This window comes from Mya arenaria, chromosome 8 (genome assembly GCF_026914265.1).
Source record: "Mya arenaria isolate MELC-2E11 chromosome 8, ASM2691426v1".
In the NCBI taxonomy this organism is placed as follows: Eukaryota; Metazoa; Mollusca; class Bivalvia; order Myida; family Myidae; genus Mya; species Mya arenaria.
In genome coordinates, this window is record NC_069129.1 from 23,199,343 (window position 1) to 23,220,277 (window position 20,935).

Below are 20,935 nucleotides of genomic sequence, written 5' to 3' on the forward strand. Positions count from 1 at the left end.
TATCACAGGGATATCAGGTATCACCGGGTTAAAGGGAATACCAGGCATCACAGAGGAGACCAGCCATTAGGGGAACAAAATATCACATGGGTATCAGGTTTCACAGGGTTACTAAGCGTAAGAGGGAATACCAGGCATCACAGGGGAGACCAGACATTAGATGGACACATTATCACAGGGACATCAGGCATCACCGGGTAACCAAGAGTCAGAGGGAATACCAAGCATTACAGGGAGACCAGACTTTAGGGGAACAAAATATCACAGGGGTATCAGGCACCACCATGTAACCAAGCGTCAGAGGGAATACCAAGCATTACAGGCAAGACCAGACATTTGGGGAACAAAATATCAAAGGGATAACAGGTATCACAGAGTAACCAAGAGTCAGAGGGAATACCAAGCATTACAGGGAGACCAGACAGTAGGCGAACAAAATATCACAGGGATAACAGGTATCACAGAGTAACCAAGAGTCAGAGGGAATACCAAGCATTACAGGGAGACCAGACATTAGGCGAACAAAATATCACAGGGATAACAGGTATCACAGAGTAACCAAGAGTCAGAGGGAATACCTAGCATTACAGGGAGACCAGACTTTAGGGGAACAAAATAGCACAGGGGTATCAGGCACCACCATGTAACCAAGCGTCAGAGGGAATACCAGGCATCACAGGCAAGAGCAGACATTTGGGGAACAAAATATCACAGGGATAACAGGTATCACAGAGTAACCAAGAGTCAGAGGGAATACCAAGCATTACAGGGAGACCAGACATTAGGCGAACAAAATATCACAGAGATAACAGGTATCACAGAGTAACCAAGAGTCAGATGGAATACCAAGGATTACAGGGAGACCAGACTTTAGGCGAACAAATTATCACATGGATATGTTTTTCGTACAAATGCAGTAACATTTACACATGGCGTATATAAAAGGAATAAATAGTTACAACATTTACTTTAAATGCCTTATCAACTATTGTCATACACCTCTCTCTCTTTCTTTAAAACAAACGTTATCTCTTTGACAATGTTCCACAATGCAAACGATGTTATCTACATTTATTTTAATTTGTAAATTATCAACTTATACTAGGTCAACATATAGTTAAATTCTGCTTAAGGATGAAAGAGCTTAGAATTATTGCACTTTGGGTGTTGATTTGGACTTTAAATGGTACGTATTGCAGTGATTTAATTTTAGATAGTTCCTTTTGAACTTCTTTCTCAATTATCAACTCTGCGATTAAGCACCATATAGTGTCGAAATCAGTTCTGTGTGTAAATAGCAATAGTGATTGATAATTGAATTCATAAGACAGTGTAGTATTAAAAATATCCTACCATCGGATTTGATAAGCACCGGATAAAACAATATTCTAAGTCGAGGCTCCGAGCCTCGCTTGGGTGGTACATTGAAAATGAACAAAGGTACAGAGTCGACCGTCATTTCAAGGTTGTTACATAAACACTATGTGTGGGGGAATCGTAAGTTCCCGTCTTTGGGCCCCTGCAAGTAAAATTCCATTTGAATTACATACGGAAGCGAAAGATTCGCGCCAATATGCGAAAAAGGCCCGAGCAGACTTTAAACTGTCTTGTTTTCACATAAATAGTCATCAATCTTTCACCCCGTCCTGGTACTCACTTAAACATTCGCTTCCTTATAGCAAGAGAAGCTTCCGCTGATGCCTATTGTGACTATGTCAACAACAGAGATTGTACAGTATATCCCAACATTGCAGTTTGTGGAACAAACGGGGTGACATACGCAAACATGTATGCATTTTATTCATTTTTATTCAGTTTAGAATAAATAAGATAAGGTAGGAAATAGTTAGCGTTACCATTGTGAAATGTGTTATTTTCTGTTGCATATGTAGTTTCCAGTATAATTATGTAAAACAAGTTGTTTTTTTAATGAAAGTTTCCAACGAGAATTCTGGTACAGGACTTTCTTTATATCAACTCTAGATTTTCAGCCATGTTTCGGTCGAGTATCGTAGAGTCTGAACAGGTAGCAGTGAGAAAATCGAGTTTAGAAGAAGAAGTAGAAGAAGTAATAATTGAAAAAAATCAATTGGATTAATTGACCCCACAAAGCACTTCTTCCGCAAAGAATGCCGGTGAAGTTCGCGAAAATCGCTAATATCCAACTAGTTGGTAGGTTGGGATTCAGATATTGTATATAAATATAGTTTAAATGCATACATGTGAAACGAGCACATGCTTGTTTATTTTTATGTACCTACAAATTTGTACTTTCGTGACGAACACTGTTTTCTGTCACTATTTTTCGTGTATTTGCCAGTAGGCTATTTGAAAATTGCAAGATGGTAAATCGAAACCTCAGCTGGTAACTAGCAGGTAGTTGAATATTCAAATAAACAACAATCAACAAGTAAGTAGTTATATATTGGAATCCCCAACTACCAACATCAACATATATTGGAATCCTCAACTACCAATATCAACATATATTGGAATCCCCAACGACCAACTACAAACTACTTCCCCAAAAAGGTTCCCAGTTTACAGAGACTTGCTAGCTTATTTATTGATTGTTGTTTGTATATATGTCTGTACATACTCGGCACTGGATCTTAATATTTGACTCACAAACGATGGCAAGTGATTCGATACAAAATGGATCACGAACATGTCCACGTTAAGGTTTTCATCCGCTCAAGTACACTTATTTAAATAAAAATAATCAATGATACTTAGGATGTCAATAATTCAAGTTATCCCTCTTTAAGGATAGCTTTCGTTATTGGTATCTTTGTAATGCATTTAATTAATGGTGCTCTATAACCATATCGCGAGCAATTGCATGACGTAACTTATTATACTGATCTGATTGGCCGCAGTGCGCGCCCTCTACAAAGCACATTGTTATTCAGGCCTCTTTTGCTCCGACCATCGAAAGAGAAAGGTCAGCCTTTTGCAGTTCTATTATATTCTGTTTTATTTTTAGCTCGACTATTCGAAGAATATGGAGAGCTATACTACTCACCCAAGTGTCGGCGTCGGCGTCGGCGTTGGCGTCACACCTTGGTTAAGGTTTTGCATGCAAACACACATAGGTTAATATCTCAGCAACTACTTGAGGTATTGCATTGAGACTTTATACAATGGTACTCAACCATCCAACCTACTTAATTAACCAAGTCAGATAACTGTAGTTTGCATTTAATGCAAATAATAGGCCTTTAATATTTGCTTTGAATTCTGGTTAAGATTTTGCGTGTAACCACACATAGGTTAATATCTCAGCAACTGCTTGAGGTATTGCATTGAGACTTGATCAATGGTACTTAAACATCCAACCTACTTAATTAACTAAGTTAGATAACTGTAGTTTACATTAAATTCAAATAATATCCCCTTTTTTGACATAGAAATTCTGGTTAAGGTTTTGCATGTAACCACTTTTAAGTCAATACCTCAGCAAATACATCATGTATTGCATTGAAACTTAACACACAGGCTCCCAACCATTTCACCTTTTTCTTTAATCAAGTAAAATAACTCTTATATATTATATATTTTTTGCACCTTTATTATGAGTCTTAGAAATTCTGGTTAAGGTCTTGCATGTTAGCACACATAGGATAATATCTCAGCGCCTACTTGATGTATTGCGTTGAGACTTTATCAATGGTATTCAACCACCCAACGTAATTGAATAACCAAGTTAGGTATCTGTATTTTTGCAAATAATGGCCCTATATTATTTGACTTAAAAATTATGTTAAAATTTTGCATGTTACCACATTTATGTTAATATATCAGCACATCATGTATTGCAATAAAATCGAATCTACAGTGATCCATGCTTGTTTCGCAAAAACTTTTCAATCCTTACATTGAAAAGCGGCGGAATAGTCGAGCGCGCTGTCTCTGTGACAGCTCTTGTTATTTTTGAATTTCATCTTTAGCAATCTGTCAAATACATAATCTAGTTTTATATTGGCACGTTTAGTTTATAATTAGCGATGATAAATAATTACTTACGAGTCATCATGCAATTTTTTATTTTTAATACAGAGAGTGTATTTTTTTCGCGTACTGGCAGTGACTCGTTTGCATTCAAATTCTAGATTATAACAAAATTTATATTATATAATATAAATAAGTTATTTATTCTTCAATAGTTTAAAGCGTATTAAATGGTTATCTTTGTTTCGTTCTTGATGTGCCTATTATGCTAACTAGCGTTTAATGAAACCAAAATCATGTCCGTCATTCATTAAGATATCTCCTCAAGGCTCATGGACGGACGCTTTCTTTATCTATGCGTCTATCTGTTTAGTTACCCATCCACATAGAACGCAAGAAATACTTAAGTATGGCAGGGACATTCGACTTGGGGCTAAAAAACCATCCTGGCATGGGATGGCTTTTCAAAAACCGATTATGAATCAGTCATCAGCAGATTTAGCGAGAACCTTGCCAAAGAAATGCAATTATTTTAATTTCAGACAGTGCACACGAAATCATTGCAACTACTTGCATAAGTGTTTGACTTGTAACAGCTAGTGTAGAGTGGCTTGTGTAGACACACCAATGACTGTGTTATATTAGTCAAGTGTAAACACTCGTTAATACAAGAATTAAATATGTAATTAGATGATACGATGAAACCATATTATCATGCCATAGTTATCTGCGTATTAAAGCATATAGTGTTAACTTAATGAGAGTTTACTCGTATTTTACAAAACTGATAATAATGAAAAGTTACCTTATGATATATAGTCCAGTTTGTTATATATATCCGTCGTTTAATGTTGTCCAAGAAAGAGTTTATTCGCAATTTAGCACAAAACTTTAAACTCTTCTTTGGTTAAGTAATAACATGCCACACTGTAAATAATATTGTATATCTAGTATCATTCTTGTTGTAAACAATTATGTAAACAACCCGACACTGTTTCACTGTCAACGTACATACGCAAAGTACAGTTATTTATTATTATTTATGTATATATATATATAAGCTTTACATCTGATACATTTTCTCATTATATTTGTTTAAACACGAACTACCTAACAAAACTTGTAAAAAGCGATGTGCACGATAATTTTACTTCAATTTCAAAAATCTGAACCGTTGGGGTAAACCGAGATTGTAAACAGATGGTTTATTAAGTAAATATCCAACTTTTTTCAAAGGTCTAGACAAACCCACACATGCTAATGCTCTTAAAACATTTAAAGTTGGTATTGACATGATTTGTCTTTGTCTAGAAAATAGCACGTGTTATATTATTCATATTGATCACATGTGTAAGCTACTTGAAAATTGTCTTTATGCTAAATATTCTGTTCCCAAATTACTTGTCATGGTATCTAAATATTTATTTAGATGAACTAATTATGTATTCATGAAATTACCTGTGTCTTTAAATCATTATTCATCTCTGATAATGCAACACTACATCTCACATTTCAGTATATTTATGACAATGACTTGTTTTCTTCCTATTCATTCCTTTATTGATTTATCTATCTAAACTATTCATTCCTTTATTGATTTATCTATCTAAACTATTCATTCCTTTATTGATTTATCTATCCAAACTATTCATTCCTTTATTGATTTATCTATCTAAACTATTCATTCCTTTATTGATTTATCTATCTAAACTCTTTCTTCTATGTCTGACTCATTGTTTTCCATAGTGTGTCCAATATATATTACTCTGGGTATTCAGTTATATGTGGTCACTTAGTTGGATGCATCGCTTTTTCTTACACATCTAATTATTCTGAATAATACCATGTACAACATGGATATTGAACAAGACCAATGGTGAGCATCCATCGGATTGTACTACGCTAAAAGTAATGGGTTAACAAGGCAACGACGTACCTTTACTCACCAATTACTTTTGCTTTTTATCCTCACTTTAAAGCGGAAAGTTGTGCGTATTGTTGACCAATTTGTCTTGTTTCAACAGCTTTTTCTAAACATTTGTTATATACAAATGTCAAGTATTTATTAGGTAGACAGTACTTTGTCGATATTAGGTATACATAAGTATATGTACATTACTAAATTATTAATCGTTATAACGAGTTGTACAGGATACAGGGCCGATTACTGAAGAAGGGAGTGATTCCAAATATTCGCAGTATAAGAAATAAATTATAACACATAAATGAACATATACCAGATTGATATACATGTATTACTGAAACCCACCTTTCAAATGAAGTTTCAGACTCAACTGTAGCACTTGATAACTTCAATACTGTTGAAAATATGTAAATAATTTCTCTGGTGGGATTACATTTCGGGACAGATTTGAAACTTGCCTAGAAAGAGCATTTGAATTTTCCTCACGATTAGTAAAAGTCGGTACTTTGAATGAAAATCTTTTAACTATAAATGATAAACTCACCCTGACAATATATCTCAAACAAATTATTTATTATTTGCTGATAAAGAAAAGCCATTAATGAATATTTGGTATATATTTTTACAATTGACAATATTATATGAAGTGGAGTAACCTCCGTTCGAATTATGGTCTGCTGAAACTGTTAGCAATTTTAAAACAACAGAGTTAGATATAACCGATATACTCAGTAATTTAGATGTGAAAAAGCCACTGAACTAGATTGAAATAAGCCACTTCCTACTAAGAAATACTCCGAATTCAATTGCAAGGCATTATGTCAACTTTTTAATAAATCACTGTCAAAAAGTCAGTTCCCAAACAATTGGAAACTAGCAAATATTCTCCCACTGTATACAAAGGAGACAAATCAACGGCATCTAACTACAGACCAATACCATTAATATGCTGTTTTGGAAAGGATAGTACTCAAGTATATTTGTAACCATTTAGTAAGAAACAAAGGTATTTTTAAAATCAATCGGGATTTCTTCTTGGGCATTTTACCATGTATCAACTTATAGACATATATCATCAACTACGTACATTATATTGCGTGTTTCAAATTACTTACTGTGACCCAGGCTTCATAAATTTATACTATTACCATGATTGAACTATTTTACTTTAAAGTGTCTTGTATTGAAACACGTTTGTGCAAGAAACAAACACCATAAAAAGCATGCAAAAAGCAGATTGGACAATCAATAAAATACTAGTTATCTTAACTACATATATACGGTGATGACCTTAGACAGCTGTTACCAGACATGGCCTTCAGAATTCTTAAGGCCGAAACGTTTCAAGACTTGTATTGTCATTGTATACGCTATGCTAGGTTTGTCATGCTATGCTAAGCACAACAACTAATGTACGCTATATTTGTATATGTAATAAATCATATTGCTGCGAATCTATCGCGTCGCCATGAAAACGCCAACCAAATTATTGGCAGGTGACACATTTGATAAAACTTTTCTGAGGCTACTTTGGCCCGGCCTTAGTTCTTTGTATATATGATGCAGATGGGTATAAAACAGAAATGCGAAATTCAGTACGCTTGCTATGTTTGCGATGCAGAAACGCTTCAAGACTTGTATTGGCATTATATACGATATGCTAGGTTTTGTTTGCTATGCTATGCAACTACAACCACTGTACGCTATATTTGTATTTGTAATAAATCATATTGCTGCAAATCTATCGCGTCGCCATGAAAACGCCAACCAAATTATTGGCAGGTGACACATTTAATAACACTTTTCTGAGGATACTTTGGCCCGGCCTTAGCTCTTTGCAATATATGATGAAAATGGGTACAAAACAGAAATGTGAAATTCAGCACGCTATGCTATGTTTGCCATGCTATGTTATGCAACAACACCCATTGAACGCTACATTTGTATATGTAATAAATCATATTACTGCGTATATATCGCTTCGCCATGAAAACGTTAACCACATTATTGGCAGGTGACACGTTTAGTAAAACTTTCCTGAGGCTACATTGGTCCGGCACTTGCTCACGAGTTGCAATATATGATAAAGATTGGTACAAAACAGAAATGCCAAATTCAGCTTTTAAATCTTGCAAGATGCTTCAATACTCTTGACTCTTCATAACGCAATTTAGTTTTACATACATATATGCAATGTTTGCTACGCTCGCTATGTTATGTCTTGTTAAAGCCGTTATAAAGTCATTTTACTATGTGCATAACACATTGATTGGCGCATTCGAGAACTGCACGCTCTTTTTTGTAACATTTCGTGTTGCCAAGCCAAACAAATCCAAAATATTTGACCCACTCATTAGGTTTAGTATTTGGTGCGCGTTTTTTGGGGGGCAGATCGGCTTCCACTAACTACCTCAGTATCTCATTGGCGATTGGCAACTCTCAAATAACATTTTATGGACAATTTGAATATAATTGAAAAGACTATGTTTTTCTTGAAGTTATGATGGGTAATAGAATATCAACTACGGGCCTTGCCCTTGTTGCTGCTTTGCTTCTGATCTTAAGTATACCATAATATGATGATCTGATACGCTTATATAGTATTGTAACCTCTGTTCGTTTCTGTGAATAAGTATTGTTGTAACTGTCGCTTTTTCAGCTGTTATATAGCAAAAGCAAAATGTTCAGACAAAACCATTCACACGGCAAGCAACGGCCCATGTCACTCAACAGCCTCATCAACAAAGGCGGCCACGATGACGACTTCAACTTCAACAACAACAACTACATCAACAACAACAACTTCTTTCGTCGCTTATCTGTGTAGTGATATTCTGGCCAAGCAATGTGACGGTAATATAGAACCGGTTTGTGGAACAAATAACGCATGGTACATAAACACGTAAGTGATCATTTACCTACAAATTCAAAATATACATTTTTGTAATTAAAATTTCGAGTAAGATATATTTGTTAGAGGTTTTTTTGTAAATCGTTCCTCATAATTGTTATGCATCAGCTTAGTGAGGAAAGTAAATGAGTGCTGCATCCTAATTCTGGAGAAATATTTAACAATGTGTGTATACCACGTGATAAATTACGTCATATATGCTACGACAGAAGCATAAATTTTGTCTTAAATGAAGACTTTAATCAAAGATAACTTTTCTTTTACTACACCATTTTAAATTAACAAAGGGCAGTCTAAGTCGCTAAAATAGCCATGCTTTCGTATAATTAGTGGAGTTTGATAAGGAGATAAGTTACATCAAACACTTCGAAAAACCTGTTTCTAAAATAATGTTTTGACAGTGCTCCGTCAGACGGCCGTATTGCAAAAAGGTTTGTCGATGTGTTTTAGAAACTAACTCTCAATCAAAGACCGAACGCGGGCCTCCATAAGCGGCGTAAACTGCGCTATGTTTCATTTAAAATGGTGAAGAAATAGGAAAGTTATCTTTGTTTAATGTCATCATTCGAAGCAAAATATTGCCTTCCGACGTAGCATTTATGACGCATTTCATCCCGTGGTATACACACTGATGACGTTATTCGTCACGTGGTATACACACACTGTTTAAACATACGCGTTTTACCCGCTAGGCAACGAGGACAATATATTTATGTAAAAAAATGTTTTCATCTTGCTTCAGAAATAATATGTTTAAGCTCAGCCGATAAAGTGAACGAGCACTGCATCTTATTTCTGGAGAAATATATAAACATACGCGTTTCCCTAAATAAGCAAAGACAGTTTATTTATTTTAGAATTTATTTTCAACTTTCTTCAGAATTAATATGCATGAGCTCAGCAAGTAAAGTAAACGAGCGCTGCATCTTGTTTCTGGAGAAATATTTAAACATATGTGTTTTCCGTTACTCAGCGAGTAAAGTGAGCGAGCGCGGAAAAGATTGAAACATACGCGCACCCCCACCCCCCTCTTTTTTCGAGTTGCATATTATTTCTGTAGAAAGGTTCAATTTAAATACAGTACGTAATACATACACGTTCTACTTAGCCTTTCACCTAACTGTCACGTAACCGTCGTTACGTATCAACTTTAAAGTGTTACGTAACATAAAAGTTACGTATGAAACACTTTAAAGTAATAACCAAAAATCAATAATAGAATTCAAAATTTATTTGTATCAAAAAGTAAATACTCCATCATGGTGATCAAATGTAGATACACTTAGATGCTGACAGTTCGTGATAGCCGCTGGCTATTAGACCAATTAGCGTGACAGTTCATGACTATAAAATACATCCTTTCGTCTATAACAAGATATTAGATATGCATACCTGTCACAAACTGGACGAGATCAGCAGTATATATGAACGCATGTTACTCATTTTAGTTAGATTTAGATTTTGGGCGTGGACTGGACATATGGCCCGTATGATACTTTATTATATACTGATTATTATACTTAGAAAGAACGGTGAACAATAACGACTTAGAACACTTGAACAGTTGTTGGTTGGCTACTGAACGAACTATCACGAAAGTCAAGTGAACAGTAGCATTACGTGACATAACCTTTAAACTATATTCAGTTTTCACCATAAAGACGGTGTCTCAAGATTCCACTGGTAATAGCCTTAGATTTAACAGCATAATTATACAAATTAACATGTCTCAGCTCAAGCCCCAATATCACGAAAATACTTAAATCACAATCTTAGACTCAACTCAGCTAACCACATTAAACATAGAATGATTTGAAATCTTGTATGTTTTAATACTTTATGAAAACGTACCTTTTTAATGATATGCAATGCTAAAAATATTAATATTACAGATATTAAATTAAAACTTTGATTATAGATCAAAACTATACTTTATTAATTGTTAAACAATAATGATGATACTCGAAACAATTTGGCTTTTGAATACGTTTCAATTGGAATCTTGACCAAGTATGTTCCTGAATTGGGGTTGATTTTGCTCGAACATCTAGGGCAAACACGTTTTAATTCAGACTGATTTTCACTTTATAAATAATTTATTTCATTTAAACAAATACTTTATTTGATAAACCAAAACATGTTTATCATGATAATCGTTAATTTAATATGATTTCCTTCTAAAACTCCTTTAAAGGAGAAAACTACAGAATCACTCTAAAACATCAAAAGTGATAGTGTTATTCGGGATGTAACACTGCTCCTCAAGGGATGTGGTCTCAATGCAACTCAATTTTTCCTTTATATTTACCTAACGCTCATACAGACAGGAAATGGCTTGTGTAGAAATTAAGTGTTAGCAATACTTATTATAAGAAGGCTAATTTTCCAATTCAAAACTAATTTCTTACAAACTAATCAATAATTAATGAAATAAGCAATAACGCAAGTACCACTAACATTAATGTTTAATTATGTCAATGTATTACAAACGAGTATTACAAATGAATGACTTATCCAGAAGACTTAAGCTCCCGTGAACCATTGATTCACTAACCTTTCCGAGGTGGTAATCCCATTATTTAACTTTAAAGCAATTTTGAGGATGATACGGTTTGTTTGTTGTGTTGTTTTGGTGTATGCGGTGTTATTTTTGTTTTATGTGTTTGTTGTTTTGCATGTAACTTTGTGCCGATAGATAATTGTCGTATATTTACACCTCAACTTCCATTCCTTAAAAGAACTGCCTTTTGGCAATTGCGTTTATACATCGATGAACGCAACATCTTCGGATCGCAATTCATCGCATAACAATATACATGAAAATTATTGATCTTGTTATTATTTGTATTGTGTCAGCAGGTCCCGAAAAATATAATTTTAATATAACATTTTAGAAAGTGTTAATTTACTATATTTTAAATGTATTGTTGCCATTAGTGTTTCAATTTAACGTTTAAATGTGATTTCAAATGGTTATTCTTTTCCCGCGTTATTGTGACGTCATTTGAAAAATGTTTTCGGTTGCAGTCCGGTCCTTCTATTTACAAAATGGGTAAGAAAGGATTAGTGAAAAGTTTTCTTAAATGAAATGAAGTATATTTTAACAGATCTGGAATGAAATAATGAACTATTGGTGTAAATATAAGGAATGAATGGCGATGTTGATATCATTATCGAGGATATGAACGCAATTGGGCCGGTCAAAGTACGCGTGGAGATCTTGGACTCTACACACATTGTCAAGCCCAACTGCGTTCATACCCCGATAATGACATCAACCCCGCAATTCATTCCTTAATTGTGCCCTTTCCTTAGGCCAGGATTTATTTACTGAATATTTGACTACAGGGCTTGTCATTGTATTATTATCAACTTTGATTTGCCTTATTATGACTATGTGAATCTAATTACTTTTAAAAGAATAGAGTAGGAATACATGTATTTATGTCCTTTCACAGATGTTGATTTATTACTCAAGATTTCTTCGCAAAATTTGAGTAGAATCCGGTGTACATAAGTCAAAGAAAAATATTATCTGGACTTCTCAGGCAACATTGGTTGGGTGTAAGCGTGATCCTAAAACACACTTCATTCCAAATGGTCTCATTTTAGCTGAAAAAGAGCACACAATTAAAACGTCAGCCTGTGTAATGAAAAACAAATGAGCGTAAGGAGAATAAACTTTTTTCGGCCAAACATATGCTGTAATGTCTTTAACAGAATGTAATTATATTGTTATAACAATAATGTTTTTTTTGTTTGTTTTTTCAGATGTGAATTTCAAAAAGCTCGATGCATTGATAGTACAATCGGTCTAAATCACCTTGGACAATGCGGAGATGCATTGTTTGGTTGATGTCATTATGTTGTAAGCGGAAAGTCTAAAAATAAACGAAGACATATCTTATTATGTTCAAGCCATGCTCAATATGTCTAAAGACGTTCATGTAACATACAGTTTGTATGAACATCATGAATTATTTTATGTTAGGCAGCATTACGATATCATCTATAACAACCTTCTCGGAAACGTTAACGTCGATGGATTGTTTCGTTTCACAGATAAATTTCCTTCCGAAGTTAAAAGCTTGCGGTATGCAAAAGTGAGAACACACATCAATTTTCCTTCTACTACTTCCGGAAATTCAAATAAGGTTATTAAGCAGGAAGGCCGTCCATGGAATGATTTCCATCATCTTACAGACTCATTTACAACTTACCATGAGTAGCATGGAAAATATGACAGGAAATATTACATGCAATTCATTTAGTAGCATCCGGTCAAAACCGGGGTCAAAAACAGGTTAAATCAAAGTCATTACAATATTGCAAACAGAATGAGATTAAAAAATTAAAATATATATTTAAAACATAAACATAATTGTTCATAAAGGCTCTTTCTCAATGAAGTCAACTGTATGAATATGTACATATGATACAGATCATGACAATGATGGCAATATACTGGTGGTGCCTTGGAGAAAGTCTTCGAAAATATGTTCATGGTAAGTGCGTACATACCTTGTACACATACATTGTGATAAACAATGTTTCTGATGAAGGATATCGAGTTCAATTTGAAAGCAAGGTTCAGAAAACATAGTATTTCTACCTTAAGAGACTGCTGTAGAACCTAGTAAATCTTTAAGTACTCACCAATTATTTAACATGTATGCATTTTTAGCTGCTTAATACACAGTTACAATCTTGTTATTAGTAATCAATAGTTTCCATTAATGCATTATTTAGTAAGTAGTTAAAGGTGTTTCACTCCAAATTTTTGTTTGTTATACATGTGTATGTATTTTAAACACAGGCGAATTGTATAACATTTTCATTTTTTCAAAAAAGAAAATAAATCACAATAATATTGTCAAAATATTTATTATGTTTATTATCCTGATGTCTAATTCAGAGCATAGATATTGGAATGCATACAACACTGGTCAATCTTCACTTTCGTCGACCTCCCTTTGTAGTATATTACTACTTTACCACAATATATCGCGCAGTCATTTTAGAATGCTAAAATCATTATCTTTATGTAAGCATTTGCAGGTTTTAAATTACGTTTCCAAATGTTCCAAACTTCAATCTTATCTTTTGGAGCTTGCTATGCGATTACTATGACGCTAGTACCATAAGGTCGGTGAAATACACATTGCCACAAAATATCAACAAACCTCAATATTTACAACGAGTCAGTGCAGAACTTCCAAATCTGGCGATGTTAAACAGGTCAAACTCTTATGTGTATTCGGATTCAGACAAATTGACTTCACGCCAATAGCCATTAGGTTACGTCTACTTTGTCACGTGACCCCTTTTAAAGGGCTGTTTGAAATGTGGGCACGATAAGACTATACAGAAGTTGAACTTGGCAATCAGATTAAATTAGAATGATAATTGGTAGCCCGTAACAATAACAGCAAGTATTAACCATTAAATTACATCATTATTAATTAAATGTCTTATTTGATTTAGGCAGACATGATTTAATTTGTAAACGTTTACAAAATGTATTACGTAATAATTTTTAAATTTGTAATAAAGGAAAGAAAGTCTCTATTTTAAAAGCTGGAAAAAGGGTGTTATTGATATCGGCCCCACATGTAAGGTAAACAAAATCTGTATTACTTTTTCTTTCGACACTTAAGTAAATAACCACCCCATTCCAACATTAGTTTAGAATTTTTTTTTATCCGTGATGAATATCTCGTTTTATACAATTTAAATAATGTAATATCAGCAATACAATAACAATATTGTTTCCTTGCGATGATATTGTTTTCAAAATTAGAGTGAAAAGCAAAAATTGTTCTCGCAAGCAACATGTAAGTTAAAAACTTAATGATCATAGTCATAATCAATATACGTTTTATAATTTGATTTTAGTCTACACATAAATACTTTTTGTGACCTTAAATTAAAAGGCATTAGATTAATAATCTAAATGTAAAATAACATTTTGTGAGTGATTACGAAGATTTTGTATATTTAATAAAACAACACAAGCAATGCAAGTCTGAAAAAAGCAACCTTTACATAGAATACATACACTATTACCCTAACATACCATTTTCCGGTTTGAGGAACATTTAATTAATTAGAAATTTGATTGTATTTGGTTGTTTTAAAAGTACATTTTATCGTACGTCAGGAAAATACTACAATACCATATCTATACCTTTACATGAATCATACTTAATTGATTTGTTTTTGCAAAATGTTTGAATTTATTGTTAGAGTAATGTTAAGCAATGTTGACTAATACTTGAGAATGAATTCAATGGTATAGTTCATGTAAGATTGACTTTGTATGTTATTATCTATTATACATTGGTTCAGTTTAGGTCAGGTATAGTAGGTTTTCAAAGTAACTGGACGACTTGTACAGCTCTCAAAAAGTTAACGTCCGACCCTGAGAAGTTATATACATCGTATAAGATATCAAATTTCATTGATTCACAAATTATCAAATAATCAGGCAATGGTTCAAATCTTAAGATATTGATGAAGTTAGATTGAAAGATTATTGTTACTGTTTTGATGTGTTGTATGGGGAATCAAATATCATAAGTCATTCATGCCCGACATCACACATAATCCATAGTTAAAAGTTATCATTAATATAACACATACTCCAAAATAGATAAAAAACCAGCGGCTTGGATGGAGTGGGAAGGAAGAATGCATGTTCATTCATTTCGTATGCAAGAACCGTTTGTTACTCAAAAGTAAATGAAGTTATCCCCCTTACCCAAGAACTGCAATATGCCTTGACCAGCTGAGGCACCATAAAGTCTTGTATTCAAAGTTGCTGCAATTTTTATTAAAATTAGTATTGAAACTCTGTTCAAGTTATATACAAGGAATAACTGTTGCAAAGCTCTACCTCCAAAATAGACCCATTCCGGGTAGCCGCTCAATGTATAGTATCGACATGCTTGATACTATTTTCCAGGGTTATAAACAAATATTGAACACTCCAAATTTCACGGGTATCATTTCATTTTGAGTGCCAGGAATTTAAGCTACTGGTATCAATTGTCAACGTTTTATGTTGGTTTGACAAGTTAGGGAATCATAACCTTCCCCTTACGCAACCGAAGAGATACTGAGCTATCGGGGCAGTCCCAAAATTCAATGCCAGCACGGCTAAGCTTGTGGATGTATTGAACAATCCGGTGAAAACAAAGCAAGACGAAACCAAAATAGTTCTCTACCACAGCTGCATGCATTTTGAATGACGTAGTGTTCCTTAACCAAACTTGTTCCAACCAGTATGGCTCTGTGTTATAAAAAAGGACTCTGCCCCAGGATCGTCAGGTTTTCTTATTATTATATAATGAAATCTTTGATAATCTTCTTCTCTAAAACCGCAACCCTCAGAACTTTTATATTCGGTGTATAATCTCAATAAGTGGTCCTTTACAAAGATTAAATTATGAAAATTGAGTTGTATCTTGCCCCGCTTCCGGGTTTTCTGTTTACTAAAATAGTTAAAGCTTTGAAAATATTCTTTTCCGAAACAGCAAGGCCAGCAATTTTGATAATTGGTATGTACAAATAGCCTCATGTAGTGACTTAGCAAGATTGTTCTAGCAATCTATAACTTTCTTAGTTATAAATGACAGTTAAAGCAACTACATTTATTCAAATCTTCATTGTGAATGTCAACCTTCCGAGGATATGAGTTTGAACACATTATTTATTCCCTTTACTGAAAAATATATGGACATTCAGTAAAGTTCAAGGCATTGTAGCATTCAGCACGCGCAGTGCATTGATTTATGAATGAGTTTTGAGATCTGTAAAACTAATGCACTAGCAGAAAACATTATTAATAATCCCCGTTTTTGAAACATTTACTTCATGTACTTTGGAGATCAGACGTCAGACAAGTACAATTTTCTAGCATATGACGTTTTTTTCAATGCTTATATAACAGTTGTTAACTTGCAACTATATGTAGTCCTAGTCCATTACTGCTTTCAGCACTTTGATTATATACAGCTTGACCTTTCACCCCATTGATAGCCATTGAGGATTATCGGTGACTTCAATATAGTCGCACATGTTTGAACATGTTAGCATGTTTTGAATTAAGCTGAAGTCAAACATGTGGCAATTTGCTACAGACATTCAGTATTGCAAATACCGAACACACATCTGAAACATCTGAGGCACTTCTGAGAAAATTTTAATATGTACTTGTGGCATGAGCATGATTACAAAATACGAATGAAAACACATGTTATTGGTTAAACAATTAAAAGTACGAGCATGTAAGCGAAGGTGTGTTTATTTTGATATTTACGTAATAAGTTTGATTTTTTTTTTAAATACTGTATATGTTGAAATGTTCCGCTTCTCGCAAACGTCAAACACATGACGTTGTTCCGTTGATAAATCTTGACACATGTACAATGTAATTATTGTGTCACATTATCGTTAGTTTCTTTTGATTTTGTATATGTATATTTTGGGTGAATAGTTATGTCCCCAGCATTCGTACCAAGACATTCCTTCACCATACAGATCAGTGACACCACCTAGATACAATCCGTTTGGATTGGCGCTATGACATATGTAATACCAATACCCTCCGTGGTACACAACGGCACAGTTGCCAGCTTCCAAGTCATTGTCGTTATCGAAAGTACTGAATTGCATCCCGTTGTGATAGGTCATGCTGTCACCACAGTCTCCAGTGAAGCCATCAATCTCAAGCCGATAGTTGGTAGAGGCATCATTGACGACAAACTTGCTGTAGATCGCATTCATGGAAGTCGGGGAGACATCGCCAAATGTTTCAGCGTAGACTTTTACCGATGTATTGAAAAGTGTAAGCAGGTGTATGCTTTCGAGACCAAGCCAGTACTCGCCTGTATTTGAAGTGATAAGAATGATTAAATTACATCTCTAAACTTTTTGGAGGCTACAGTACTCGTCTTTTGAAGGAAATTCTTAATAATCGTATGAAAATATATATTAAACCCATGATACACGTGTTTAAGAGGAAATACTGTGAAAAATTGAAAACATATGCACAGAACTTTTTATAAAGGAACCTGTACTGTCATTGCCGTGCATAAAGTTAAAATCACTTTCTACCAATTAAACTGTACTTGAAAATTTAATTAATAATATTTTTTGATTGATTTAACAAGTTCCACCAGAGTGACAACAATTATAGGCCATGCTCATTTGAATGCCGTCATATCACTAAGAAATACAACTGTTTACACATTACGGACATCAATAGCAGATCCAGAACTAGGAAATACCATGATGTAATATCTCTGTTTCACAAAGTTACCATGGTGGTATCTCTCTGTTTCACACAGTTACCATGGTGTTTATCTCTCTGTTTCACAAAGTTACCATGATGTTATCTCTCTGTTTCACACAGTTACCATGATGTAATCTCTCTGTTTCACACAGTTACCATGATGTAATATCTCTGTTTCACACAGTTACCATGATGTTATCTCTCTGTTTCACACAGTTACCATGATGTTATCTCTCTGTTTCACACAGTTATATATCCTATTTGTTTCTCTGATTGCTACGATTTATAAACACTTTTTAAGAAAAAAGGCTGTGTAAGAACTGACTGAAGCTAATATTAAAACACAGTACAAACAAAGAATGTACAAGATTGAAAGATGACCTGTTCGGTTTCCAAATCCTGCTACATATTTGTCCCAACCACGGTTAAAGTTTTCAGACCCGTCCTGCCGCCTTGAGATGACCGTCCATCCGCCTTGTTCCATATCGCACCAAACGTCCGTCGTATCCCCTCCAGATGGCCGTATCGTGTAAACACCGTCTGTCAAAAAACCTTCCTCGAACAATTCTTGGCAGTCCTGTCTCTCAGGCGTCATGTGACGTCGCAGATATTCGCCGTCTTCAGAGGTCTAAAGTAAAATCACCATATAAGGAGTAATTACGTACTCTGAACAATAAGTGGAATTTAATGTAAATCAATTATTCCATGTCATTGCTAATATGCATATGCCTCTTTATTGTTCATATGTTTTTCCTGCCCTTAATATCGGGCTGTGATAGAGTTGTCATCCTTTTATGCTCATATGATGCTCTTAACCTTGATATCAAGATAGTGATAGAGTTATCACCCCTTTGTTTTCCCTATGTTGCTCCTACCCTTGATGTTAAAAAATGATGTTTAGAGCTGTCGCCCCGTTTTTGCTTATATGATTGATGCTTATGAAATGATAGAGCTGACACCCATTTATTGCTCCTATGTTGCTTATATGATTGATGAAAAGGAAGTGAAAGAGTTATCGCCCCATTTATTGTACCTATGTTTCATCTATTATTGATGAGTAGGAAGAGATAGAGCTGTTTACCCATTATTGCTCATATGTTGCTCCTACCGTTGATGTAAAGGTGGTGGTGGAGCTGTCATTTTTTGCTCCTGTCCTTGATGTCAAGAAGGTGGTAGAATTATCACCCCTTTATCACTCCAATGTTGCTCCTGCTCTTTAAATAAGCTAATGAAGTGATAGAGTTTTCATCCTTTTATTGCTCCTATGTTGCTCCTACCTTTGATGTTATAGAAGCGATAGAGCTGACCCCCCCCCCCTTTATTGCTCCAATGTTGCCCCTACCATTGATGTTAAGGAAGCGATAGAGCTGCTCCTCTTTATTGCTCCTATGTTGCCCTACCATTGATTAAGGAAGCGATAGAGCTGCCTCTCTTTATTACTCCTATGTTGCTCCTACCATTGACATTAAGGAAGCGATAGAGCTGCCTCCCTTTACTGCTCCTATGTTGCCCCTACCATTGACATTAAGGAAGCGATAGAGCTGCCTCTCTTTATTACTCCTATGTTGCCCCCACATTAAGGAAGCGATAGAGCTGCCTCTCTTTATTGCTCCTATGTTGCCCCTACCATTGATGTTAAGGAAGCGATAGAGCTGCCTCTCTTTATTGCTCCTATGTTGCCCCTACCATTGATGTTAAGGAAGCGATAGAGCTGCCTCTCTTTATTGCTCCTATGTTGCCCCTACCATTAATGTTATGGAAGCGATAGAGCTGCCTCCCTTTATGCTCCTATGTTGCCCTACCATTGACATTAAGGAAGCGATAGAGCTGCCTCTCTTTATTACTCCTATGTTGCTCCTACCATTAATGTTATGGAAGCGATAGAGCTGCCTCTCTTTATTGTTCCTATGTTGCCCCTACCATTGATGTTAAGGAAGCGATAGAGCTGCCTCCCTTTATTGCTCCTATGTTGCTCCTACCATTGACATTAAGGAAGCGATAGAGCTGCCTCCCTTTATTGCTCCTATGTTGCCCCTACCATTGATGTTAAGGAAGCGATAGAGCTGCCTCTCTTTATTGCTCCTATGTTGCCCCTACCATTGATGTTAAGGAATCGATAGAGATGCCTCCCTTTATTGCTCCTATGTTGCCCCTACCATTGATGTTAAGGAAGCGATAGAGCTGCCTCTCTTTATTGCTCCTATGTTGCTCCTACCATTGACATTAAGGAAGCGATAGAGCTGCCTCCCTTTATTGCTCATATGTTGCCCCTACCATTGACATTAAGGAAGCGATAGAGCTGCCTCTCTTTATTCTCTATGTTGCCCTACCATTACATGGAAGCGATAGAGCTGCCTCCCTTTATTGCTCCTCTGTTGCCCCCACATATAATGTTAAGGAATCGATAGAGATGCCTCTCTTTATTGCTCCTATGTTGCCCCTACCATTGATGTTAAGGAATCGATAGAGATGCCTCCCTTTATTGCTCCAATGTTGCCCCTACCATTAATGTTTAGGGATAGATAGAAATGCCTCCCTTTATTGCTCCTATATTGCTCCAACCGTTGATGTTAAGGGAGAGATAGAGATGCCTCCCTTTATTGCTTCAATGTTGCCCCTACCATTGATGTTAAGGAAGCGATAGAGATGACTCCCTTTATTGCTCCTATGTTGCTCCTACCATTGACATTAAGGAAGCGATAGAGCTGCCTCCCTTTATTGCTCCTATGTTGCCCATACCATTGATGTCAAGGATGTGATAGAGCTGTCACCCTTTATGGATCCTATGCTGCTCCATGATGACAATGAAGTGATAGCTGTCATATTCAAACCGATAAGCTTTAATCGAACTTTG

General features: G+C 35.1%; 1 protein-coding gene across 1 annotated transcript; it reads left to right on the forward strand.

Annotated features, from left to right (window-relative positions):
- The first annotated feature begins 1,103 nt into the window (after positions 1-1,103).
- Positions 1,104-12,690, forward strand: LOC128242510 (uncharacterized). The gene is made up of 4 exons (XM_052959681.1): positions 1,104-1,186; positions 1,680-1,788; positions 8,535-8,777; positions 12,558-12,690. The coding sequence occupies exons 1-4, from the start codon at positions 1,135-1,137 to the stop codon at positions 12,640-12,642; spliced, it is 489 nt and encodes a 162-aa protein (XP_052815641.1). The 5' UTR covers positions 1,104-1,134; the 3' UTR covers positions 12,643-12,690.
- Positions 12,691-20,935: the final 8,245 nt, after the last annotated feature.